This window comes from Spermophilus citellus (genome assembly GCF_964194105.1).
Source record: "Spermophilus citellus genome assembly, chromosome: 10".
Taxonomy (NCBI): Eukaryota; Metazoa; Chordata; class Mammalia; order Rodentia; family Sciuridae; genus Spermophilus; species Spermophilus citellus.
The window spans coordinates 82,943,431-82,970,314 of NC_138197.1; the positions used below are offsets into that span (position 1 = coordinate 82,943,431).

General features: G+C 42.4%; 1 protein-coding gene across 1 annotated transcript in view; it reads right to left on the bottom strand.

Annotated features, from left to right (window-relative positions):
* The window catches only part of PPM1H (protein phosphatase, Mg2+/Mn2+ dependent 1H), a 256,215-nt gene that overhangs the window by 21,915 nt on the left and 207,416 nt on the right, over nt 1-26,884 (bottom strand). Inside the window, exons 7-8 of the mRNA XM_081311513.1 lie at nt 18,443-18,506; nt 14,732-14,839 (exon numbers count right to left, since the gene is read on the bottom strand). Of these exons, the coding sequence (XP_081167639.1) occupies nt 14,732-14,839; nt 18,443-18,506 (172 nt within the window). The remainder of the gene's footprint in view (nt 1-14,731; nt 14,840-18,442; nt 18,507-26,884) is intronic.

The following is a 26,884-nucleotide window of genomic DNA, read 5'->3' on the forward strand; positions in this document are numbered from 1 at the left end:
AGCAAATGTCATTGTGTTGTCACTTCCAGTATGCAATAACTTTGCATACTAGACACTGCTAGCTTTATAGCTTCATATCTACAACAAATTTCTGTGATAATTTGAGCTCCAATGAGGATGTCAGACAGCCCAATCTTTTGCTCGCAGTTAAACAGAAGATTCTAATTAATGTCCAGCTCCTTCTAACAGAGATGTTTCCAAATCTGAAGATATTCACTGGATTTCAGAATCTTTCCAGTGATGAGGGTTCCAAAACCTTTTTGAAATGCTTCCTGCTGACTCAAGAACTATGACAGGTTGAGTTTTCAAGCTAAAGTTGTCCTGCCTAACACACCCATGAAAATCTGGCCAAAAGAACAGGGTGAGTTCATACATACAAACAGGCTAGAAAATGCTACTCTTCAATTCCATCAATAAATGGAATCCTTCCCTACTTCTATTCACATTTCCACTCATAGCTCACTAATGCAGTTTCATTCGCTAACATGAAAGTCCCTTTCAATACCATTCTCCACGTAATTTTTATGTCAATAATAAAAAGCTAGTAGCAACCCTATTCCCCTAGGCACCCCTCAATTAACATCCTTTTAGGTTTTTACTGCTACCCTTTGTTTCCTGCCCTTTAGCCAATTTCCAAAGGACTTTGCCAACTTTCCACTTACAACTCGGGTCTTATACATTAACCTATGATGCAGAACATTTTGTGAAAATGCTTTCAGAAAAATTGGATTGCCATGCAAGTCACCCCGCTGCATGCTCATCCTCCCCAGAATCGAGGGCTTCAAAGGATTCCAGAGGCCTCTAGAGCTCTGACTTTCCCTCCCTGAAGCTATTGTTGGCTTTCCTCAATTGAACCACACTCACCTCCCCAAAGTTCCCCGGCTCACTTTCTGAAATAGCTTCTCAATGTTCTTGGAAGCCTCACATCAAACTAATGGGCTCTGAGGCTCCCTGGGTCTTAGACATCTGGAAGAGAGTCTCAGCGGTCTCAAGGGAGGGAGGTGCCTACAGAACTACCTTTGTCTGAAGGGGGCTGGAGAACATGGTCAGTGCTTCCAATGGTTCCTTCCCTGGTTCCCATCTGGATGGGAGCCAAAGACCATGGAACTCCCTGGGTCTTGTGGCTTCTTAGAACAACATAAAGATATTCCTTGACTTGTGACGGGGTTATGTCCTAAAAAACCCATTGTTAAATTAAAAATATTGTAAGTTGCATCTAATACAACTAAATTACTGAGCATTATAGATCAGAACACAGTATAGTGTAGAGTACTAGCAGATGCCCCTTAGGACTGCGCTGTGGCTTGATGCTGCGACCCAGCATTGCGGGGCAGTATCACACTACATATTGATAACCTGGGAAAAGATCAAAATTCAAAATATGGTTTCTACTGAAAATGTATTGCTTTTATACCATTTTTTTGATTTATAAAATGGAAAAAATTGTAAGATGAGGACCATGTGTAATCTGAGCAACTAAGATGGGGTCTGTTTGATCCCTCTAGCTTCATTATTTGCCTAGAGAGCATCTGTTATGTGCCAAGCACTGGGAAAAATAGTGAACAAAAGTGACAAAGTTTCTCAAGTTCTAATCTTAGTAGACAAGGTGACACAAATCACAATAGCAGAGAATGACAGGTGCTCTGAAGCAATAAGGCAAGGTAAGGAGAACAACAGAGTCAGTTTAGAAGATGTGGTTATTGGGGGGGGGGCCTCTCAACGATGTTACCATTTTGAACAAGTGAGGTGATTTCTGATGGGTCCCTTCCTGCATCTTCTGTTCCTGTTACTCCTCTTGATTAAAGAGTATGTGGATAGAGTGTGAAACTATTGGTAAGCAAGTGGGGCTGAAAGGAATGGATACTACCCTTTATTGTGACAGAAATCCTAGGGAAGACCAAAGAACAGCCGTTGTTCTCTCCCCTAATCCTTTGCAGGCACAGTATAGTACTTCAAGTCCCCTAATGCAGTATTTACCTATATGTATACATCTGGGTTCACCTGTCTGTCTCCTCTCCAAGATTAGTTATTCTGAAATTTTCATGTATTTAAGAATCACATTGAGTGCTATTTAACCAATCCATGGGCTCCATCTTTATAAATTCTAATCATTTAGATCTGGGCTGGGGCCCAGGTGTCAAAGTAAATAAGAACCCCAAATAATACCTATGAAAGTGGTGGGGGTATCTCATGTTGAAAATCACAGTAATAAGCAATTAACTTCTCTAGGGCATGGTCTGCCTTGTCCTATTTGTTTCTGTGCCTAGAACAGAGCCTAATGCTTGGTAACAACTTGGTAATCAAAAGAAGCATTTCCCTTGCAGGACATTTACCCTTGTCTAGTAAATAATGAACACCAAGGGAGGTGGTCATCTTATCTTCCACCCAAGATTCAGCTTCTAGAAACCAGAGATTCCATTAGGCATTTTTTTCCTGTGGGCCTAGAAGTATCTTTTATAGTGTTGGCCACAATAGCACTTCAGGAAATACTTGCTGAGACAAAGAATAAATAGGAGCAGAAAAAAAAAAAATTAAACCATGAGATTCATTCAGAAAATCATGGTGACCCAACAGTTCTACTCCTCAAGAATCATCAAAAAGGACTGTGCTGACATGTAACAGGGGTACCATTTTCCTTTTGCTGCCCTTTCCTCAGTAAAGCTACCAACAAACAAATAAACGAGGGAAAAAAAGTCAGGGTCAACGAGCAGGAATGAGTCTGGGGGCACAAAAGACCCTTGGCTAATGTGCCCTGAATGAGTCAAGTGTAGCTTTCTCACTGGGCTCTCGGCTTCTCAGCACTTAGAGATGTCCTAATGTCATCACTGGCTCCTATTTTAACAGAAGCTGGCGACAAGCTACTCTTTAATCCACTCCCTCCCTGAGCCCTCAGCTGCAGGCTGCTGTTTCAGCATTTGTCTGATATTCACCCCTGTCTTTGTCCTATTACTGATGATATTTTGGTAGCATGTTAAGAGAGCTCATAGGACTGTAAGCTGACGCGGGTGTCTTGAAACCACATTTAAAAAAAGAATCCATCCATTCTTCCATTTGCCAAACCTCTGCTGCTTCTCTGGGATGCCCTTGCAGCCTTTACCTCTTTATGAGCTCAGCAGATTCTTCAAGCCTATTTTCCTTTTAAGCATTCCATGTAGGATGCAGAGCTCCTGGGGTTCAGGGTTGGTTTTGTGGAGGAGAAAGAGCAAGAGAAAAGACCTTGCTTCAGGTCTCTGTGTCTAGCCAGCTCTGTGACTTGAGACACCACATGAGGAAATTGAGAGCTAAAGAAAATAAGTGGCTTGTCCGAAGTCACAAAATTTTCTCATCTTAGAAATCATTTTTTTTAAATTGAAAAAAAAACAAGGAAAATGAATAATGTAACACCCCCTCTAACTTCCTCACAAAGCTATTATGAAGGCCAGAGAAGACCACACAGAAGGGAACTGCAAATCCTAATGTATTACTTGTTATTCTTTATGATCTCATAGCAATAACTCCGAGTATAACCTAGGTGGTGGAAGGAAAGGAATAAGACTGGGCTCAGGCAACCTGGGGTTCAATTCCAAAAAATCTCATTTAGAATAACAGTGGTTAGGGCTCTCAACAGTGTACCTGGCAGAAAAGCCAAAGGTGATTTATAAGGTAAAGGCTGCCAGTAGGTGGTAGGAGATAAAGAGTATGAAGTCTTGTCCTCTCTACTCCAAGGGGACAACCAAAAGCTCAGCCCACAGAAGTTGAAATATATCACTTATACCAGAATAAAAAACTCTAACATATTTCCTCACTGTTTGATAAATAGGCAGATTGTCTCAGGATTCTGGCAGGTCACCAAGGTTGGACCCAAATTCTCTGTAGTGCTTCTTTGTATATTACATGAGGTCATGAAACTAACGCTCAATCTGGTGGCAGAATTCAGTTTGAGACCTACCTCTGTCTCCTTTAATAGTCAGGTAAACCAACTTTATTCATTCACAATTTCAAAGCATCGGGACCACCTGGCTGGGTGGACTGAATGACGCAAGGAGTACCAACTCCTCAGAGGGAGATTGCTGGGGTGAGGAGTTGGACATCATATTCCTTCCTTGGGGAGGGAACTGTACTCTGGAGACGTGATAGATGCATGTCAAGCTTTCCTAGTTTGGTTTAGTTATAGAACTGGATTTCTTCTGGGCAGTGGTGAGGGATGAGGTTTGACCTCTCAAATCTTTTTTTTTTTTGTGAAATGAAAGGTTAGGATTAGGTGGCCACTGGACAAGCGTATGGCTCTAACATTCTCCGACTCTGTCATCATAGGATGAGTTAGACCTTGGTGTGAATGGCCCCATGACTTCAGAGCATTGGCTGAAAATGAATCAAGTAGCATTTAAATATTACAAATATGCTGGCTGCTCATACTACCCAGAAAGACTTGGTTGTTTTGGCTGCGGGTATAATTTTATACTAGAAATATGCCACAGATATTCTTGAGGGTTTTTTTTTCTTTTTGGTGTCTACAGACAAAATAAACATTTGACTTTGGATTGTGGGTACAATCTAATAGTTCAAAAAGTTTCTAAATGAGCTAAAATATTAGGCAGCGGAGAAGACAGCCTGAAGTTATATCAGATGCCTGGCTATATAACCCAAGGCTTCCATTTTCTCCACATGAAGCCTGATAATTCATGACTTCATAAGGCAAGCTATAGGAAGGAACTAGGCTTACCTGCTGGGATGCTCCTAGATACGAGCCTTCCCCTGGGTTTCTGATAGCTTGCTCACCTTCAAGTGAAAGGCTCACTGAACACTTTAGTAAACAAACAGGCTTGAATCTAGCTCAATAATAATTTGAAGAGCAAGTCCATTGGAATGAGTTCAGTGACATGCTCATTTATGGTGATAAGGGTCAGAAGAAATCCCAGCCTGTGAGTGCAGTGTGGATGAGTTGAGTTATCATAGTCCTTCAGGAGGGAGGAGAGGCACAGAGTGACCACAGAGCCCCTTACCTGCAATGCTTTTGACTTGTGCTTTCTAACAGTGCCTGTACCTTTTGAATATCTAAAATGTCCTGGTTGAAACCAGGCTTGCTGGTGCATGTCTGTAATTCTAGAGACTCAGGAGGCTGAGGCAGGAGGATTACAAGTTTAAGGCCAGTCTCAGCAATTTAGCAAGGCCTTAAGCAACTTAGTGAGACTCTTTTTAAAAATATAAAAGGGCTAGGGATGTGGCTAAGTGGTAAAGGACCCCTGGGTTCAATCTCTAGTACCAAAAAAAAAAAAAAAAGTCATGGTTGGGGCATAGGTACTATGGTCACTTATGGTATGACTGCTATTCTTGATTCTCCCTGGCTACTGCTTCTGGTGACTTGGACTGAAAGAATCACCTCTGTTACTACTTCACAAGGCTCTTTTTACCATGGTGGGTTTTCAGAGATTTTAGGTCAACAACCTGCTAGGCATGTTGCCTGAGAAGAGAAGGTGCCACCAAACTGGTAAACTGTGGCACACTTGTTGTACAGCAAGGTTGAGCCTACTGATTGCAGTTATTCTGGCAGCAAGAAGCCAGGTCACAGCAGACTTATGTTGGATCAGAGATGAGTGGTCCTTCCAGCCTGGCCACATGTGTTATAAGAATAAATCACAGTTCAGGACTAGAGTATGGAGGACTCTCAAGCTCATTTTAGGATTATAAAACAAGTTCCTGAAGCACAGTACAAAATGGCATAGCACAGCATTTCTCAGAGCAATCTTTGGGTCACCAGCTTCAGAATTATCTAAAAATGTGGAATTCCCAGGGCCTGCCCCAGACCTATTGATTCAGATTTTCAGGAAGTGGATTCCAGGGATTTGCATTTTTTTAAAACTAACTTCTCTAACTATTCTTACATGCATTAATGTAATAATAATGCAAAAAAGGTACAACATGTTTTACTGAAATTTCCAAATGAAATTATTATTTTTTTGGTAATGGGTCAGAGGCTAATAATCTCTAATGACAGCAAAAGTTTGACACAAACTTCCAGGTTGGCTCTTATTGTGAGGTCATAAATAAGTTGCTAAACAAGTTTTTTTTTTTTTTAGTGTGTTTTAAGAGTAAATAAAATAAACCTCAAATTTTGGTTTTATTAAAAAAGCTGGTTGGCAAACCTCAAGTCATTGGCTAAACAACTCCGTAAATGACACGCAGATGCATACAAGTGATTTTTTTTTTACTGTTGAGCTTGACAGTTAGAGAAAGAAATCAGCAGCCCAAATCATGAAGTTTCTTACAGGTAAGGTCAGAGTGTACCAGAATCATAGAGAGTAGTTTCTGTACAGTCTTTAAAAACAAAAAAACAACAAAAACATTTATTTTTTAGTTATGAGTGGACACAATACCTTTGTTTTATCTTTACATGGTGCTGAAGATCAAACCCAGTGCCTTACGCATGCTAGGCAAGTGCTCTACCTCTGAGCTACAACCCCAGCCCTTCTGTACACCCTTAACATGTGATCCATACCCGACGTTCAAAATAATGGTGATTGTGGGAAGGGGGACACTTGGCCCCCATGGCCACATCACCTCAGCTGAGGACCTGGAAATATGAGATATTGCAGATATACAAGACTAATGAGGAAATTAAGAAAACTGTTAAATCTGACTGTTTTATGAAACCAAAGTGTCCTTAAAACTTCTTATTTTCCTTTTGCACAGGGGGATCCATTCTTTGTGGTGATGGATGAAGTTTATATAATTCTGGGGATTGGATTCTCTTTAAGAAAAATAACACAAAAGTAATTATGAATACAAATTCACATACTAACATGAATGCTTATTATGAATGAGAAAAGAAACCACAATTAATCGCTGGAAACTTGGATTCTAATCTTCCTTTTCTCAGACAAATGTTTAAAAAAATGTTTTCTGATTGTGACCTTGCTTCTCCTCTCCATCTAGAACATTCTACATTTTCCAGCAACAAGCAGGACTTGCAGGACCTGTTCTGAGCCACAGTCTCCAATACTTAAATTTAATTCGCATTTTCATAAATCTGCCTTTTACATATCAAATTGGATTTCCTTTCTTAATTATCTAAACAGGTAACTTATTGATTTGTAGTTTGTACTACAAAGTAGATTATTAGGTTATTACTTTAATTCTCAAGACTTCAGAGCAAAAGAGGGCACTTTTACAGGAAGGCTCTCATAGGAAGTCTCCCAGAAAACTGCCGTCAGTTCCTCCCCTCCTTTTTAACAAGCACGGTGCTCCTCACATCAAGAAGTGACTTCCACTGCCCCTCTCCTCAGATGTGGGCTGGCCTCGGTGACTTCCTTGACCATCAGGATATGGCAGTGTGACGTTATGGATCTCAGAGGCTAAAAGGTCTTAAGACTAATCTGGGACTCTTGAATCACTTGTTCTTGTGACTCTCAGAATCCAGCTGCCATGCTATGACTCAAACCATGCAGTTTGGCTATGCATTGCTATCTCAGCTGATCTCTTAACTGCTAGCCAACATCAACTGCCACTCATCTGAGTGAGCCATCTTGGACTTCCAGCCACTGTCACATAGTGACATTTGTAACTGTCACATAGTGACATTTGTCACTGTCACATAGTGACCCAGGCTACTGCCTGTAGCTCCCCACCCTCCAGGATCTCCCCCACCTACATGCTGTTACAAGCTAAGATATTCCCTTGCTTCCTTAGGTCCAGTTCAAGCACCTCTGCAGTAATCAGCTTTATTACAGCTAATAGCCCTTCCAGCTAATCTTCCAAACTCAGTGACTTCCTAAGGCAAATTTTATTTCATACCAAACTCACTCTGACTTCCTTCTTTTTCTTGTCCTACTTATTCCTCTCTTCTTTAGATTATATAGCTCTCCCTCCCTTATCTACACTCCTTTTGTCCCTTAGGACACAAGAAACAGGGTTTATGGCTAATTATTCTTTAGCAAATCTTACCTTCTAACTGGCCCTAAATTCTAATTCTGTGAGGACATGTTCTCCAGTGTTTTACTCATGATCCCTGTAGAAAGAGCCACTGAAATCTTGTGGTTTTGATGGAGTAGGAGATATTATTTATTATGCCAGGTTGTGTGCTAAGTACTTCATATCTGCCATTTCATTTTTTCCCCTTGGTTTCCTTCATATAACAACCCTATTGTCCTCCTTTTTAACTGAAGAGGAAGTTGAGACTTAAGTAACTCTCTTAAAGTCACTTGGCTAGTAAATCGTAGAGACAGAGCTTTGAGCCAAGACTGAGTCCCAGGCTGAGTTTTTATCTACTCTATCATACTGCAATCCCTAAGGTTATTCTGAGAGGTCTACAGAGTCTCAAAAAATAAGTGTTTCCTCAGGTGTCAGCCAAAGAGAATTTCTGGCCAGGTGCAGTGTAATCCTGTAATACCAACAACTTGGGAGGCTGAAGCAGGAAGATCACAAGTTTGAGGCTAGACTTAGCAACTTAGTGAGACTCTGTCTCAAAATAAAAATATAAAGGGCCAGAGATGTAGCTCAGTGGTAGAGCACCCCTGGGTTCACTCCCCAGCACTGAAAAACCTAAAACAAAACAAAACACATAGATAATGGCTGCTGCCCTTTTTGAAAACTTCAAGATGCTCAGTCACATATACACCTTTTCACCTATTTATGTTTATGCACTGTATATATAATCATATTCTGCTTAAATTCCTATAGTACAGCCATATCATATACCCATACTGTTTCTTATGACCTGGCCAGACTACAGAAAGCACAAAATATACAAGACATGCTCTTTCCCCAAACCAGATTTTGGCTTGGGGTACACAAAGCCACCAAGAATCAGAAGTCTACACATGTTAAGATGTATACATAAGGCCTCAAATATTATTCATGTTTTCATGGGACACAGAATGAGTCCTAAACAAAAATAGTCCTTCTCTTTCAACATCGAAGTGAACATTGGGAATCCCTAAGTGTGAAGCCTTCCAAAAGCTGGGAGGGAAGGGGAATATTATTTACTGGCTACCTTTGACCTCATGCCAGCAGTCTCACCCATGTTCTTCTTTGCTTTTCTCCATAACTTGTCAAAATAGGCCTTTTTGCACCCCACCCCCTGCATTCCCCAAGAGGAAAGGCAGGCGGAATTATGTGTGCCGGCCACTGGTGCCAGGGCTGGATCCTGTCTGTTCTTTTAGAGAAGGATATTTCAGATAAAAAAAAAATATATTATCTAGATAAAAAAGTCCAAGAATGAGCTAAATGAGTGACCTAGAGCCATTAAAAACAAAACAAAACAAACAAATGAACAAAAAATAGCTGATCGGAATCCTGAAAATTAAGAGGAGGAAAAAATGAAGCAGAGAGAAAAATCAGGCTCCGTGGGGTTCTGTCTGGCAGGGACAAGAAGAGGGAACTGCTGAGTGGGGGAAGGAGTTGGCTCCCAAACAGAAAAAGGCCCTGTTCTTCCAAGAGCCTCAACTGGGGCTAAAGCAACAGCACTGTCTTGGAGTGGAGGCTGGAAAGAAGGGTGAAATTAAGAAGAATCCTGGCTGTACACAGGGCCTGTCACAGGCCACAAACGGGTGTGGAGCAGAGAACATCTGGAAGTTGAAGCTGCAGGCTGGTGCCAAGCTGCCTGAGTCATAGGACATATTGTGTGTGTTGGATGGAGGTGGGAGAATTGTTTGAAAAGAGAGGAACATGGAGGGCCTGGGCTCTGGGGCCTATGAGTGAACACATGCCTTTCCTCTCCACTTGAACTCTTTTTTAAGGATGGCACAAAAGTTTCAGTGAGCTTCATCAGCAAGAAGATGGCGACCTGGCTGGGGAGGTTTTCTTTCTGCTAGGGCAGGGGCTGCAGCCTGTGCTGCCACACACAGAAAACTCAGTGCTGTCAACAGAGAAGCCTCCTACCCTGCACGTGGAGCCACAGCCAGCAGCAGGCCTCAGCTCCCTTGGCGGGGCGTCTTATGGAATTCAGGGCTTGGCCAGAAATCCTTGCCTTCTACCCCAGCGGAAGGTTTGAGGGAGACTCAGCAAACCTGGCGGCTGCTCTTCAGGTTTGGCAAACTGGAGATTTTTCCAGCGCCTTGTGTTCAGAGAAACCGAAAATGTGTTTGGCTAGAAACCCTTCTCTAATTTTTAAACCCCTGTGCATTTTTTACATAAATTTGACCCACATGTTTTTGATTTATTTATATTTAACTCATCAAATCAAATTAAGAGCTACAGTGATGAATGGGAACAATGCTAATTTCCAAGAAGATATTTGAGCCCCTTTTCTTAGAACTAAATCACATTTCCTCACCCTCACTCTCCCCCCACCCCACCCCGCCCCAACCGTTAAAACTACCAGACTGAGCTAGGTTTGAAATTTAGAACCAAATGTGAAATAAAGATCCATGCTTGGCAAAGACAAAACTTAGCAGGGGAATGTTCTTAGGAAGTACAGTTGGAAAGTGGGGGCGGAGGGGGGCAGTAATGAATACAGGGAGGAGTCAGTCTTCATGAGATATTTAAACATGTTAACCTGGCTTTCTGGGTGCCCAGCAAAAGTGCTCCAGCCATTTCTCTTGGGTATGATCTTATCACTCTTCCCCTGGGCAAAGAGTATTTTAGCCCCAGCATTTGGGGATGGGGGTGAGGAGTGGTCCCTAAACCTATCTTCCTTTTTCTGTTCTCTTCCATAGTAGCCAACCAAAGCTGTTCCTCTCCCCCCTTCTAATGGCACCCTTCCCCACTTTCCTGGCTCTGGCTAAGCCCTCTCCATCTGGAAGTATTTAAAATGTACAACAATTTTAATCTCGTGTAAGAGAATCTTAGGATATATAGTACATATCCATTAAGCTAAATTATAGGTACGCAATCTTATTTTGCACAATTCTTCTGGCCTAGGTTTGCATACACACATACACACACACACACACACACACACACACACACACACACACACACAGTCACTACTGCCTTTCCCAGTCACCTCTTCTACTCTATTACTTCAGTCCAAGGCCAATAGTATTTCTTTGAGAAAGTCTGTCCTCCAAGGTGTCAAGAAAAAGCTGCTCTCTTAGGTTCAAGACAAAGGTACCCCTATAGAGCCCTCTGAGCAAGTACCCTGTGGGTCACTAGGACCGTGGCCATATAAATTTCCTTGAACTTGGCTCTCTCTCCTACAACCCTTGATCTCATTAGATAGACCTAGGTACAAGTACTACTTAATAACTGTTATTAAGTGCTACTTAATAACTGTGCAACTTTGGGGGAGTTATTTTATTTCCTTGAGTTCTAATTTCCCAATCTGTAAAATGAGTAGAAGAGCTCACAGGGCTATTATGAGGATTAAATGAGATACTGTCAAACCTTAGTATATTGGGTGGGTAGCAGGGAGAGGTTCAAAGGGTAAAAAGGGTCAATTAAACGGGAAGAATACATTTTAGGGAATCTGCTGCACAGCACTGGTGACTATAGGTATTATAGGTTTTAAAATTGCTAAAAGAGTAGATTTTCAGAGTAGACCTTTTTCTGGAATCAACAGTAGCACAGTGATTAAGAGGTCTAGCAACATAGAGATTCTCCTTCAAACCATATTGAGCTTCTTCTCACCTTATATTAAAGGTATTTACATGTGTATATGGGGAGGGGAGTGAAAAGGAGGTTTTTAGTCTGCTTTAAGAAGCAAAATGGTTAACTAGTGTTTCCTGAGATCTCCAGATACTTCTGGAAAGTAGAAAGAGAAGGTGCCATTTAACATGTCTGATAAATGCCTCTCATCCAAGGGGAAAAAATAGAAATATCTGCATCAAGTTACAAGTCCCATCCTCAGCAGAGTTCAAAGAAACAGAGTTCGAGGTCCCTACTTATTCCTTTTTTTCTGGTGGGAAGTCATTTTAGCAGAGATTCATGATAACAACATCCATGATGTGGGCCAGGAGAGACCAGGAACCCACCAGCTTCTGGGGGCCATTTTATAGTAATGGTCCTGACCATGCACAATTGCTGTGAGGTTTCAAAGAGAACATCTGTAGGCTCTTGAGCAATGGTTATTTCTACCAAGCTGACCTCATTTAAAATCCTGGGTGATGGCAGGAAATGTTTGGTTTTTTCCAAGTTCAATGTTTACTAAAGATTTCCCTCTCAGTGACCTATTAGGCCCTGTATCTAGAAGAGTTTTAGATGCCAGTTTAAGCTCTAAAGGACTCTAAAGGAACTATCCTGCTCACAGCCCTGCTGTAGGGCTAGGCTGTGGGAGACCAACCTTACACCTGACTGAGTCACACTCCCCAGCTGGGTGCTGAGGCGCTCAGCCACAGAAATGTGACAGAGCTTTCTCCACCCTTCTTGGGTTCAAGGGTTGTGTCCTGTGCATGGGTGTGTCTTGCTATAGCCCCTACAGCTCCACCTGTTCCTTTGTAATATTACCCCTTGCCCTGTTTAGGATAGAATCTTCCATGGAAGTGCCTTGTGTGTGTTGCCTCCTCTTACTGTGCCCTTGGGTGTGGCCTACCCAGGTGTCAGTCAACCTGCTGACAGTGGACATCATGAAGATAGACTCAGCCCCCTGAAACCTGAACCCCTTGCCTCATTTGAATAGCTTCTCCTCAATAAAAGGGGTCAGCACGTGCTCTCACTCTCTCTCTCTTTCTGTGGACCCTTAAAGTCAGAGGAGCCGTCACAGCGACCCCTAAGAAAAAGGTATTTGTGTCTCTTGTGTGGTTATTTCATGCAGCCCAATTAGCCCAGTTTAATTGGAGTGACCCCTGAGCCTTTCAGTCGCCAGAACAGAAACCTGGCATTAGGCCAAGATGGCTCTTTGTGTCCATAGAAGGCACTGGTGTGGACATATGCTCTGAAGGGTCTGGGAAGACAACTGTGGACTTGTATAAAAGGTAAGTTGGGCCAAGTAGGCTCTGCTCTAGAAATCTGGACTGGGGAGACTGAGAAGATAGGTTGATTGGTAGCAGAGATATATGGAATGTGGCTGGCCACATTAATGGCAGAACTCTCTCACAAAGGCTGACAGATTCCTGGTATGGTAACTCTCCAGGGCCGCTCTGATTCTAGAATCACTCTACCATAAAGTCTGGATGTTCAAAGACTCCTTTGGGAGACACTGTGAGCGTCTCTTCCAATATAATTTAAGTAAGTATCTCCTTTTCTTTTGGTGTTAGCTAGAGTGGGTTTTTGCTTCCTCCAATCAAAAGAGCCTTCATTAAAAGAGCACCTACAGAGCAGGGGCCTGGTGACTTGTGCTTCTAATCTCATCTTCTTGGGCAGCTGAGACAGAACAATCCTGAGTTTGAGGCCAACCTGGGCAATATAGCAAGGCCCTATCTAAAAACCAAATATAAAAACAAAACAAACCTCCCTCCCCAAAGCCAGCATCAGAAGCTGGGGGCATAGGTCAGTGTTAGAGCTTGCAAGGTCCTGTGTTCAACTGCCAATCAAAAACCAACCAACCAAACTGCGAAACCAAAAACCCAGCACCTATTCTTGAGAAAAAACATACAGGTGGAGTATATCTAAACATTCTGGCATTTCCAGTGTGAGGCCTGGGTTTACTACTCAATTTCACTGTAAGGCCTTCTAACTCACTCCTTCTCCTTTCTCCTCTACTACAGAAACTGGTAAAGTACCCCCCTCCCCTGCCTTTTACAGCCTAGGAGAAGTCATGTGACACAGTTCTGGCCAATGAGATGCAAGTCAATGTGCTGGATTGATGCTGCCTCTCCTTCCTGTCTTTCATGAGAATGTTATACTTGGGGTTGCTGCCACCATCTTGCAACCATGAAAGAAAAACCAGAAAACTATAGGGATACCAGCTCTGGCACAGCTGAGAATCAGAACCTGCACTAGGAGCTATCAAATTCCAGCCTTTTTATTATGTAAAAAAAGATCAATGTCTAAATTACTAAGAGATTTTTCTATAACACGGAAGCAAAATCTTTTCTAACTGATGTACTCTGCAAGTGAACATTGAACTGTTAAGGTTTCCAGTCCTGTAGGAAACTTGAGTTTTAAAAAACCACATGTATGTTCAATATGTTTTTTGATTTAACTTCTTTAAACAGCGTTTGAATGATGCAAGTTGTCCAGGTAATTAAAATCTAACGAGAGGATAAGGCATACCTGAATAACTGTGATGTAAGGCAGTGAGTGAAAATGCCATTACAGGGCAAAGCTCACTGTGTGTCAGGAGTAGGCAAAGACATTACTTCTGGTTGGGGTAGGGGAAAATCAGAAAAGCCCCCATAGGAGAATCACCTGAGCTCAACCACAAAGAAAAACAACTGTATATTTGGAGGTCAGGAGGAAGGACAGTCATGGCAAACGGAGTAGTTTTAAACAAATGTTGGAAAATTAAAGGTCATGTACAGGAAACAAATTCACTTGGCTGATGCAGGGGAACAAAGATCAGATTAGAAAGTTAGACCAAAATTACAACAAGGCTTGCACGCCAACTGAACGAGTCTGGCTTGATTCTCCAAGCCAATGGGGTACATTGAAGGTTTCTGAGCAATTAGGAGTCAGAGGAGTTCTCTGGGAAAATTCCCCTGATTGCAATCTGTGGGATGGACTGAAGGAGGCAGAGAGGGAGACTGTGCAGCTCTCTGGGCATGAGGTGATGAGGGAATGAACCAGGGTAGTCGAAGTGAGAATGGAGTGACGCGAGACACTGAGAAGCACACGCAACGTGAGCTGGCTACTGTCTGGACATGGGGGGTGAGTCAGGAAAGGAAAAATGAAAAAATATTTTATAGTTCAAAATACAAATAAAAACCTCAAATGGTACCTCTGGAGCTGAAGACAGGAATGGTTTTATGTAGATGTTGGAGTCATGCACCTTCAGGTCATGGTCCCCAAGTCCCCTGGTCACTCCAATAGTTGCCATTACCCGGGCCTAGGAGTATAAACAGAGGATCATCAGAAATAAATACAGCATGAAAACATCTTATTACACTCCAGCGGCTATGGGCTAAGAATGATGAAAAAAATTGTCCAATTACTCCTGCCCATCTTTCCATGTCCCTTGCTGTTAACTTATATGGGTAGTTGTTACCAAGGAATAGTGCCATAAAATCACTTCTGTATTTGAGGAATGGTTTTTCTACCAATTATCCTAACCTTATTGAGTTGCTGTTGTCTCTTTGCAGCTTTCTTTTGTAGAGACTGGAGAGAAGAGTACTCAATAAACTAACTCCAATCCATGTGTAATGTCTGCAGTTACTGAAATCAGTTCATACCAAACCCAACAGCATCCATCCATCCATCCATCCATCCATCCATCCATCCATCCCTCCATCAATCCATCCTTCTGTAACACATCCACACTACAAGTATTTGCTGAGCCCCAGGTTTGTCCCTAGCTCTGTGATAGGTATTAGCAAAACAAACAAACAAACAAAAAACATCAGAGGACCCTCCTGTCCTCCCAAAGCTCACTGTTATGCTTTATGACTAGAAAAAGTAAATTCTTAGCAACTCTGTGATCTATCCTTTCAATGTTCCAAATTCCCTCTGGGTGGACAGGAACAAAATTTCACTAGTGCAGTAGCTACCCAGAGACCTCTGGGCTGAGAACTCAAGCTTTCTTCAAATTGCTGGGTTTTAAAAAATGTTTTAAGGAAGCAATACTAGTATTCTAATATCTGTACAGTCTGCTTAAGTATCTCCTGAGATGCCACAGATTTGATGTACCCAAACATTTACTGAGCACCCACTAAGTGATAGGGGACACAATTTTCTAAGGCCTCATCCTTACTATAAAGGAGCTTGGTAAGGAACATGAGAGGTAATGTCTAATAACATAGGAAATATGGTCAAGTACTGAAGGACATGTGGACAATGAAGACTATGTGAGTTTACAGGAGATAAAAATTCTGCTGAGAAGTCCCCCGGAGGAGGTAGCACTAAGCTTCGTGCTGAAGGCTGGATAGCATCGAGACAGGCAGACTCAGAGAGAGGGGGAATGCAAGTCAGAATGAACTGGGTGAAATGGAGCCCAGAGGCCGAAACCTTAGGTGATCAATACTAAATTCCATGTAATGTCGTGGTACAAAGACCTGAGCTTGAAACCTCCCTCTAGTCCTTGGGTAGTAAGAACCCTCACAGGGGTACGGATGAAGTAAATAATGGCGAAGAATCAATACAATCCATTGTCCGATACAATACTTTGTCTTCACCTTCATCCTCGTTTTCCAAAAGGACTGTGCATTTTGGAGCTGGTCTCAAACCAGAAAGTATCTGAGTAGAAAGGTTAAGGGCCAGAGTCAAAATGCAAACATGACATGTGAAGCTTGGGGACCTCTGGTCAGTCAGGCTGCAGAAACCTCTGCTCTGCTGGGAGTCTGGACAGACTTCCTTCCAGCTAAGAGGTGTTCAATGTGAACTGTGAAGATTCTGAGTCCCCTGTGGCCCTTGCATCTCTCCCTGCTAGGGCAGCTTCTCTGGCTGGAAAAAGCACATGCCTGTGTTTTAGTTCAAAGAAATCTGATGTTCCTGCAAGTTCCTGAACTTGTTTACAAAGCATACAGGTGTTGCCCACACAAATCTTAATAGCTTTTCTGGAAATAAAAAGTAACAGCTGTGAAAGCACTCAGAGCCTCCTGTGTAGGAGTAGGCATTGAGAGAAAAAAAACCCATGAATGTTCTAGAGGGAACTGCATGAAATCATGGAGGCCTCAGACAGGGATGGTGCACTACTTTGGGTCACGGAGAGGCCACCAATAAAAGTCAAGAGGAGACACAGTGGCTTGCATTTATTTACTTAAGTTGTATTTATTTAAGTTTGTCTTTGCAGTGCTGGGGATCAATCTTAGTGCCTGGATGGAGCATGCTCTCTGCAAGCACTCCTACCACTGAGCTACACCCGCCAGCCCACATCAGCTTTTAAACAGGCCGACAGGTACAATGACAGAACTTGCCAGCTGCTCATCATAGGACTGTCAAGCCTTAACTAACTGAAATGCTTGAGAAACATGATGTTTTCATGACCTGAATTGGAAGAAATCCTTGACCCTTTAAATCTCCTTGCTGATAACCTTCTAAGAACACATCAGTCCATTTTTCTGCTGCACTGAGAGTTTACTGAACAGAACTGCACAACTTAACTTCATACTTAGGCATTTATTGAAGGTCTTCCATGTGTCGGGGCCAGGCTGGGCAGGCACTAGGGCTACAAAGATAACAGAATGCGGTCTTACTGGAACTCACTGGAGAAAGCAGGGTAATGCTGGGAATCTCAGCCCCACAAAGAGCTGCAGAAGCAAGTTCAGGTCACTGACCTGAACCATGAGGCACATTGATGGCACCTATCGTACTGAAGAACACATACTCTTGCAGGAACAGAGTTGGGCCCTGTCATGATTCTAAGCCAGACATGGTCAATGAAGGCCACATTTAAAATGATCCCCACCTGGGTCAGATATTCATGTTTTGCTTTCATTCATGAAATGCCTCCTTCCATTAGGATCATGGAGGGGCTACACCAATGAAAACTTTTCTGTGTGCTCTCTCTCTTTCACACACACACACACACACACAGACACACAGACACACACACAGACACACACACATGCACACACACATACAAAAAAAAGCCCACATATGTTCTGTGCAGGAAGGTGTGCTTTGGTTTTCTCGTCAGTCACTTTTCTTGATAACATTATCAAATGCTGCAAAAAATTTCAGTTGAAGATTCTTCTTCATGTGACCACATTTCACTTCTATTTCGAACACTTAGTACTGCGTTGAAATGTATTAGTGTTGAGAGGAAGAAAGCAAAGATTTAGAAGGCGTTTATTCTAATTGGGCTTCAAAGCTTTCTCATCTTTCCTCCATGATTTCAGTCTCCTCCAATATCTGCTCACAGAGCATCTGAAGATCTCCAGTCCTTCTTTTGGTTCAACCCTGTGCTACTCAGCTCTGGCTTCTGACTGGGGCCCAGCTGATGATAGTGTCTGCCACCTCAGTTGGGCTCTGGTTGATGGGATGCTGTAGCTTAATTACAGTGAGGCTCTGAGGTGGAGCCTCAGCTTCCATGGTGGAGCAAGAAACTGGTAGAAGGGGACAGACAGCCATGGCTCACTTCTGGAGCTGCCCCTGGCTGGCTGTGCAGCTCTGCCTGAGCTGTTTTCACCTCACAGTCCCAGCTGTCTCCTCTAGCAAATGGATGTACCTCCTAGTCTGCTGTCAGATATAAAATGAAATGATGTACGTGAAAGTAGTCATGTTTCAACACTGTGAAAAGTTACTCAAATGGACTGGGAAGGGGGGGGGGACGTTATTTTCACAAAATTGACTTTCATCCCTGGTGTTTACCACCCACCTCCTTTTCTACAATCCTGCCACTTCTTGGACCTTCAAGACAGGTGGCCTGAAGGATGATGGATGTGGCATTCTTTCAAGCTGGGAAAGCTATAAAATGATGAGCTGCTGCCACAGGCCATGCAGAGCAACAAGGGGACACAGGCTTCTCTCAATCCTGAGAAGCACAGGCACTTACCTTCTTGCCTTCTCCATATATGAGGGGAAACTTCAAGTCATCATCTTCAATGGTTTTGTATGCCCTGCAGGGGGATAAACAACACTGTAGAAAAGGGTTGCACTCAGTTAATGACCCTCTGCCTTGACATAGGTTGCCGGGCCCTTCATCTTCCCTGAGACCCCATCTGTTTTCCACACTGACTCTTTCCTTTTTATTCCACGGAGTTGTTCTCCTTACAGCATTGCACATGTGTGTCTTATGCTTAAGATGGAAAGAATAAGTTGGCATATTCATCATGGTGAGAAGGGGAGCTGGGCTTTTCTCCTTAGTGTCTTTGTGATTGGGGGAGACCCAGGAGCAGACAGTGGATCTTCATCATCAATCTGCAACCGTGAAACACCAGAGCTGAGGTGGATGGAGTGTGATATGCTCTAGGAACCAGTTCTCACCTGCAGGGGCTTGTCACACCAAAGCAGCCTGGCATTGAGATGACTGCAAAAAGAGTATTTAGAACCTGTTTAATCTCAGGATGATATTCAAGGTTGGCAGAAAGTTTTTTGTTTCACAATAACTTCTAAATGGCCGTTAGGCACACAATAAAAAAATCCAGTTTACATTTCAAGAGTCTGTTTCAGACATGTTGTTCAAATGTCCCACTTGCATATGCAATCCAGGTCTTACAATTTTACTGGTTAGCAAGTTAAAAACAAATAAGCAAATAAATCTCGTGCCTGATTATTGGCTATATCACCCTGAGCCAGTACATTCACCTTTTTTCATTTTTGGTTTCCTCATCTGTAAAATATGGATAATAATAAAGAGCTTGGCACAGAGCCTGTACTTATTAAAAGCCAATTAGCAGCAGTTGTTACTAATATTTTGGCACAACAGTTTCCCCTTCTGCAAAATGGGGTTATTGCTGCTTATGAACCACCTGAAAATGATGTGTTCTCTGGACCACAGGATCTTCATTAATCAAACAAGGCCAAAAAAGTTTTTAAAGAAGACTAAAAGAAAGGACAGGTTAGGTGTTTCAAGTAGATGCTTTTCTAAAAGAGCCTCCTGAGTGCATGGAGAAATCCAATTTATTAAATAGCCTCCCAGTCCCAGCTACACTCAGACAACTTGGGAGTGAATACGAAATCAGATTTATGGAAGCTCTTAATAAACAAAAGAATGAAACTCAATTTAAATAATGTGCAACCCCCAATTCACAATAGCTAAACTGTAGAACCAACTTAGATGCCCTTCAGTAGATGAATGGATAAAGAAACTGTGGTACATATACATGATGGAATATTATTCAGCAACAAAAGAGATTAAAATCATGGTATTTGCAGGTCAATAGATGGAGTTGGAGAATATAATGCTAAGTGAAGTTAGCCCATCCCAAAAAACCAAATGCCAAATGTTTTCTCTGATATAAGGATGCTGATTCATAGTGGGATTGGGAGGGGGAGCATAGGAGGATTAGATGAACTCTAGATATGGTAAAGGGGTGGGAGGGGAAGGGAGAAGAATGGGGGTAGAAAAGATGGTGGAATGAGATGGATATCATTACCCTAAGTATGCGTATGAAGACACAAATGGTGTGAATACACTTTGTATACAACCAGAGATATGAAAAATTGTGCTCTGTATGTGTAATATGAATTGTAATGCATTCTGCTGTCATATATAACAAATTGGAATAACAAATAAATTAATTAATTTTAAAAATAAAGAGGTTACCTCTTAATAAAAATGTGCAACCCCAAAGTTAAGCAAGTTCATCCTTATTGTCCAGGAAGCTATTTGGATACACCATTCTTCCCCAGGGATACAGAATTAGAGAGGTTTTGGCAGCTAATGTACCTGGGCTCAAGTTCAGTACAGTGCTCTCTGGACCTTAGGGTCTTCGTTAATCAAATAAAGCCAAAATTAGGACTCACTCACGGGGTTGTTATGAGGACTACACTGATATAATGCATATGCTGAGCCGAGGAAGTAATGAGAGCTCAATAAAGGCACGTGGTTGCTGCTATTCCTGTCAAGGCAGCCAAGAGGTAATCTAGGAATTTAATTTTCAAAAAAGGAGCTCTACTATTTCCTTCGCCCAAACCTACCCAACTAGCACAAAGGGGAAAAGCACCACTTTGATGTTTTATATATTCACATGAACTATTTTAAACACTGTGGCACACAAGTCACTTGGGGAACAAATAAAGCTACTGTTAAGAGTCCAGCTCCAGTTTTAGAATTGGCTGGGTTGTAGACCTGTGGATCCCAACCTTGGCTGTACACTGAATCACCTGGAAGGGCTTTAAAATGTCCAGTGACTAGACCTCACGTCAGACAACGAAAGCAGAATCTCTGGTGGGGCTCAGGTATCAGGAGTTTTTAAAGCTTCCCAGACAATTCCAATGTGCAGCCAAGGTTAAGATCCCTGTTGTAGATCAAGATCCATTGAGCTAACATTCAAGTTGAGTTAAGCAACATACCCCTCATCATCTTGACTTTTAAGGGGACAGATTGTGTGGCTCCAAGGAGGGGGGAGAGTTGACACTAGAATAGGCCCTGAAACGGCAGGAGCAGGACTTGTAGAGAGGGAGGTGTGAACAGAGAGAAGACAGATGCAGACAGAAAAGGGTACGGTGGGCTCTATAAGCAGAGGAGGCCTGAATTTGAGATCCAGGCCCCAGAGTGTGGAGTTAGACAGGAGGCAGGAGGCAGCAGCTCTAGAATCAAGGACAGGATATTGCTTACAGCTCACGAGAGACTGGCTCAGAGCACTCTGAACTGACTTGAAAAGGCAGTAAGAAAACTGATCTCTGATCCCACCACAAGCCCAGGTAATCAAATTCTTCCAAGGGAGAGACTTTCAGGAGCACGAAGTCCACATTACCACAGCTCTGAAAGACAAACACTCATCTTGCAGTTGTCACTCTTGGGACCAAGGCAACTGAAAATTTTAATATCATATTTTAGCTTTGTTTTTTTTGTTTTTTTTTAATATTTGGGAACAACAAAAAATTAAAAATAGAAATGATAACCTTGGAAAAGGAAGATTTATTCTGTGTCTGTCTGTGTAGGTTTTCAATCAGGTACCCTCCCTTCTCCCCTGACAAGAAAGGACAAGGTAAAAATTGTGAATAAAGAGACAAAGTAAAACACACTGTCTTGTCTAAGTCTTTCTGGGTCCCAAGCAGAGTTCATCATATAAATGTAAGTGGACTCCCATCTACAGTAAAGAGTTCTTGAGTGAAAAATATAAAATACCTGGGGCTAGGGTGTAGTGGTAGAGCATGTGCTTACCAGGTGCAAGGCCCTGAGTTCATTTCCCAGCACCAAAAAGAGCAACACAAAACCCTTGAGAGTTAAGGACTGGGGCTGAGGCTCAGTGGTAGCGCACTTCCCTGGCATGTGTGAGGCACTGGGTTCGATTCTCAGCACCACATATAAATAAATAAAATAAAGGTCTATCAACAACTAAAAAAAAAATCCTTGAGAGTTAAAACGGGCAACTTAATTAGACTTTGTATAATTAAGACTAACTAACAATAATAACTACTATGATTTACTGAGCACTTTCTACATGCCAGGCACTGGGCTTGGTGCTTATTTATAGTGTCCAAAATCTGAGACCCTGCAATGTCTAATTTTACAGATGAGGAAACTGAGTCTCAGGGAGATCAAGATCACATACCAAGTTAGTGGCCACAAAGCCAGACCCAGGCTTTCCCAGAAAATATACCTGTTATGGTTTAGATATTAAGTGTCCCTGAAAAGCTCACATATGTGAGAAAGTTTAGGTGAAATGACTGGGTTATGAGAGTTAACCTAATCAGTGCATTAATCCCCTGATAGGGATTAGCTGTGTACTGACTGAAGGTGGGTAGGGTTTGGCTAGGGGAGGAGGGTCACTGGGGGAGTGCCTTTGGGGGAGTGGACACTTTCTCTGCTTCCTGGTGCCACATTCCCAGCTGTTTTCCTCTGCCACACCCTTTCACCATGATGTTCTGCCTCACCTTGTGGTCCCAAACAATGGAGTCAGCCATCTATGGATTGAGTCCTCTGAAACTGTGAGCCCCCAAACAAACTTTTCCTCTAAGATTGTTCTTGTCAGTTCTTTTGGTCACAGCAGGAAAAAAAAAAGCTGACTATTACAGAAATTGGTACTGAGAAGTGGGGTCTAATCTGATCATGTGGTTCAAAAGCTTTTGGAGCTTTTTGGAATTTGTGGGAGAAATTTTGAAAAGTTTGGCAATGCAAGCTGGAAAACATTTAGAATGCTGTAAATGGACCTTAATGGGAAATCCTGGTGGGAGTTCAGAAGACCAGAATGTCAATAAGACTGTGGACAGCAAAGACTGGGGTCACGAGGTTTTAGAGGAAAAGAAGCATTCTGTTGGAAATTGGACCAGAGGCCATTTGTGTTATATTATGGCTATTAAGTTGCCCACATTTTGCCTGTGTCCTGAGACTTTCTGTGAGACTGAATTTAAAGGCAATGAACTTCTTAATCTGGCAGAAGAAATTCCTAGGCAGCACAGTATTCAGGCAGTGGCATGGTTATTGCTAGTGGCTTTTAGCCAAATTTACTGTGATAAGCAGGAACAGAAAGCAAAGCAGAACGATTTGAAAAACTTGCAGTTTGGCTAGAAAACTGTGAGTAAAACTGGGGCTAAGGAATGTGTGGTTTTTAAAGACTTTACAGTCACTAAAGAAATGCCAAAGACAATAAGAAATATTGCTTGAGGGCATCTCAGGAATTGGTCAGACTGCATCCATCTCAGGCTTAAGGGCATAAAAGTAAAAATTCCAGGGGCTGAGGCTGTGGCTCAGCAGTAGTGCGGTAGTGCGCTTGTCTGGAATGTGTAAGGCACTGGGTTCCATCCTCAGCACCACATATAAATAAATAAATAAATAAATAAATGTCCATTGACAACTAAAAAAAGTAAAAATTCCCTTGAGCAGAGATCAGTGGAGCACCCTGCTTGCACCCGGGTGGAGAGGGTTGGGGGGGAGTTGGGGGGTGGGGGTGGCGGTGGTGGCTAGGGAGTTGCTACATCACGCTCAGTCATTCAGAGGCTGCTGCCAGCCAGGGTTTTAGGAGACTTGACTACTGCTGGAGATGGTGGCAGACCTTGGTGTCAACATGGGACTGGTTCTGTGGAACTACAGGATGCTGGAGTTCAGTGGTCATGGAGGCTTCCATTGAGATTTCAAAGGAAGGCCTGGGAGCCCAGGTAAAAAGTTCAGCAGGGTCAGGGTGCCTGTGGGCTGTCCCTGAAAGGGTGAAACATGGAAACGTGAGGAGGAAGCTGAAGCTGCAGTGGAGACCTCCACAATGCAGGAATGGAGCAGAGACAAGTCAAGAGAGAGGCCATGTGGGCCGCAACCAGCAAGGCCACAGTGGTGGAGCTACACAAGCCTTTTAGGGAGAACATCAGGATGTCATGTGCTCCAGATGCTGGATGTGGAGCTACAGAATTTGTTTGCCTCGCTGGATTTTGATCTTGCTTTAGTTCCATCCCTTCTTTCTATGCCCCTATTTTTTTCACATGGAAATGGTTATTTTGTGCCTTTATATATTGGATATAGGTAACTTGCATTTAATTTTTATAGGGGCTCACACTGAGAGTCTGCTTTGAGACTTTGGAGAGACTTTGGACTTTGACTTTTGGGCAATACTAAAATGTTGAAACTATGGGGACTCTTGGAAATGGTCTAAAGGAATCTTGCCTTATGAGATGAGCAGAAGTTTTGGGGGCCAAGGACAGAATGTTACAGTTTAGATACTAGGTGTCCCCCCCAAAGCTCATGTATGAAAAAATGCAAGAAAGTTTAGAGGTAAAATAACTGGGTTATGAGAGCCTTAACTCAATCAGCGAATTAATCCCCTGATAGGGATTAACCGGGTGGGAACTTGTAGCCAGGAAGGGTGTGGCTGGAGGAGGTGGGCTACTGGGGGCGTGCCTTTGGGGTATATATTTTGTATGTGGCGAGGGCAGACTCGCTCCCTCTCTTTGCTTCCTGGTGTTATGCTCCCAGCTGTTTTCCTTTGCCATGATGTTCTGCCTCACCTCAGAGCCCAAAGAATGGTGCTGGCCATCTAAGGACTGAGACATTTGAAGATGTGAGCCTTCAAATAAACTTTTCCTCTTCTAACATTGTTCTTGTCAGTTCTTTTGGTCACAGCAGCAAAAAAAAAAAAAAAAGCTAAAATAATGCCTCAGAAACGTGCCATCAGGGCTCAGCTTTGGGAATGTCTCATTCTAGCCAAAGCATCTAAAAATGAGAACACTACTGTCCACCTCTCCGTGGGTGGCCAGCTAACATTTGAAGAACAAAAGGGGACTTTTGGCAAAGGAGGGAGGAGAATTTTCTGTGAGTGGCAAACGAACAAAGGTGAACACATGTAGATAAAACCAGTGGCTGCTGCGCTCCAGAGTTCACAAGGAAGAGGAAGGGAGGTCGGCAGAAGTGCCAGCCCATGTTCCCAAACTTGTGACGGCTTTCCAGGCCGTCTCCCCTGTGGCCACAAGGTGCAACTGAGCTTTTTCCCACTGAGAACAGGTCTCCCTCAACAGATCTGGGGCAGAGGTGAAGGTCCCCTCCTAGCTCCTGTCCTCTTGGAAGTCCTGTCTGCTGTTCTACATACAGTACAGCCCACTTGTAGGCCTGAGTTTATGCTTCCAGCTCGCTCTTGGCTTCCATCCTTCTCATCTGGGTGAAGAGAGAGGGCAGAAGAGAGGTTTGCAGCTTTAGAGCTTCAACACATGGAAGCACTCCGAATCTGAGATGAACAGACAATGTCTGGTCACAGAACCAATGCCTTCATGCCAGATCCTAAGTTATCTGAAATCCTGATTAAATTCAAAAAAACCCCAAACCTCTGAGAACTAGATCACTTACTAGTTTAATAATAATATAACTGACCAGAGATTTATATTCAAATAATTACTTGTTACAAGATCGTAAAACCAAAAGGCTCAGGAAAGATTTTTTAGAATACTCTTATTATTTTGGGTCAATTCCTTTATGAATATTTATGAAGTCAATTGACATAAGGATAAGATGAAAAAAATAAATGCAAGGCTTAAAAGGGGCTCCTAAATACTTGGCTTTCCCTAATTCAGAGGCATTATCCTCAGAAGTTTTCATTAAACTATTTTTTTTTCTTTAAGTAATAGTTTCTCTTGCCATGTTGATTATACAAAGTTGAAAAAAGAAGCCACAATCAATCTGGACATATTGGAAGAATAAGCTCCCCAATGAATATGGTAGACAGGCCACCAAATCACCCGCACTGAGTGGAGGAACCCCTTCCACAACATAGCTTATCCTGGCCTTTGTTGAAAGAACTGTTGTAGACAGTTGTTGTCCTACGAGCTTTGCAGTACTTAATGTGAGCTCATTCAAGTGAAGAACAGAATTGGTAAATTCTTCCTTAAACTGACCCAAAGCCAGTTTGGTACATTTGGTATGTATTATGGAAGAACATGAATTAAATTCAGTATCTCTACTGCTTGAGAGCTCTGCAAATATCTGGAAGAGCTTGTCCCTTCCCTAATTCCCTCACCTATTTTTTATAGGACCCAGGGGACCATCCCTCACTGCTCAAGTTGCCATTCATTCAACAAATACTTATTAATTGAGCACCCAAGTATTGTGGTAGGGGTCCTCTGGGGGCTTTATAGTTTGTCTGCAACTTCCAAGAATTGAACTCAGAACTGAAACACTTAAGGTGAGTCTAAATAAGGATGAAATTATTACTTTTTTTTTATTTGGACTTCGCTCTTTCCAAAATATTAATAAAGCTGTTATCCACATTATGTGCATGCACATGTGTCTGTGTATGTGTGATTTACAGTCTTAGATTAAGACTATGAGTGAAAACCAACCAACCAACCAACTAACAAGACACATACAAACAAAATATACCCAAGTCCACAAGAAAAAAATGTCCTGAAGAGATGTTTTGGCTCACAGTCTCCTCTAGTTTATGTTGATGTTATACAATGATGGTTTACCCTGAATGGAGGTCTCTAGGGCCCTTATTAATTTTATCTTGCTAATTTCAGTCCTTTCTTCTAGTCCACTGAGAGCTTTCTGAATTAGATCCTTCCATCCAAAATGGCAGCTCTCCTTGCCACATCATATTAAATTTGATAAACAACTCTGCCATCATTAGCCAGATCACTGAAAAGAATGTTTAGTGGAACCAAGCCATTAGAAACCTTCTTTTAGGGCTAAGCTAACCAGACAAGGGATGTATAAGTTCTTGGAGGTGTAGGGAGGAAAGCATGTGAAATTTGAACAATCATACTCAAGCATTATAATTCTGTCTTATGAAAAAAAAGGTCTATCAATTTCCTTTTTAATACAAACAATAGATGATAAAGTGCTTAGCAGAATTTTGGGTGGTGGAAAGACACAGAAGGTAGACTCAACAGAGAGTGAACAAGGAAAAATGAA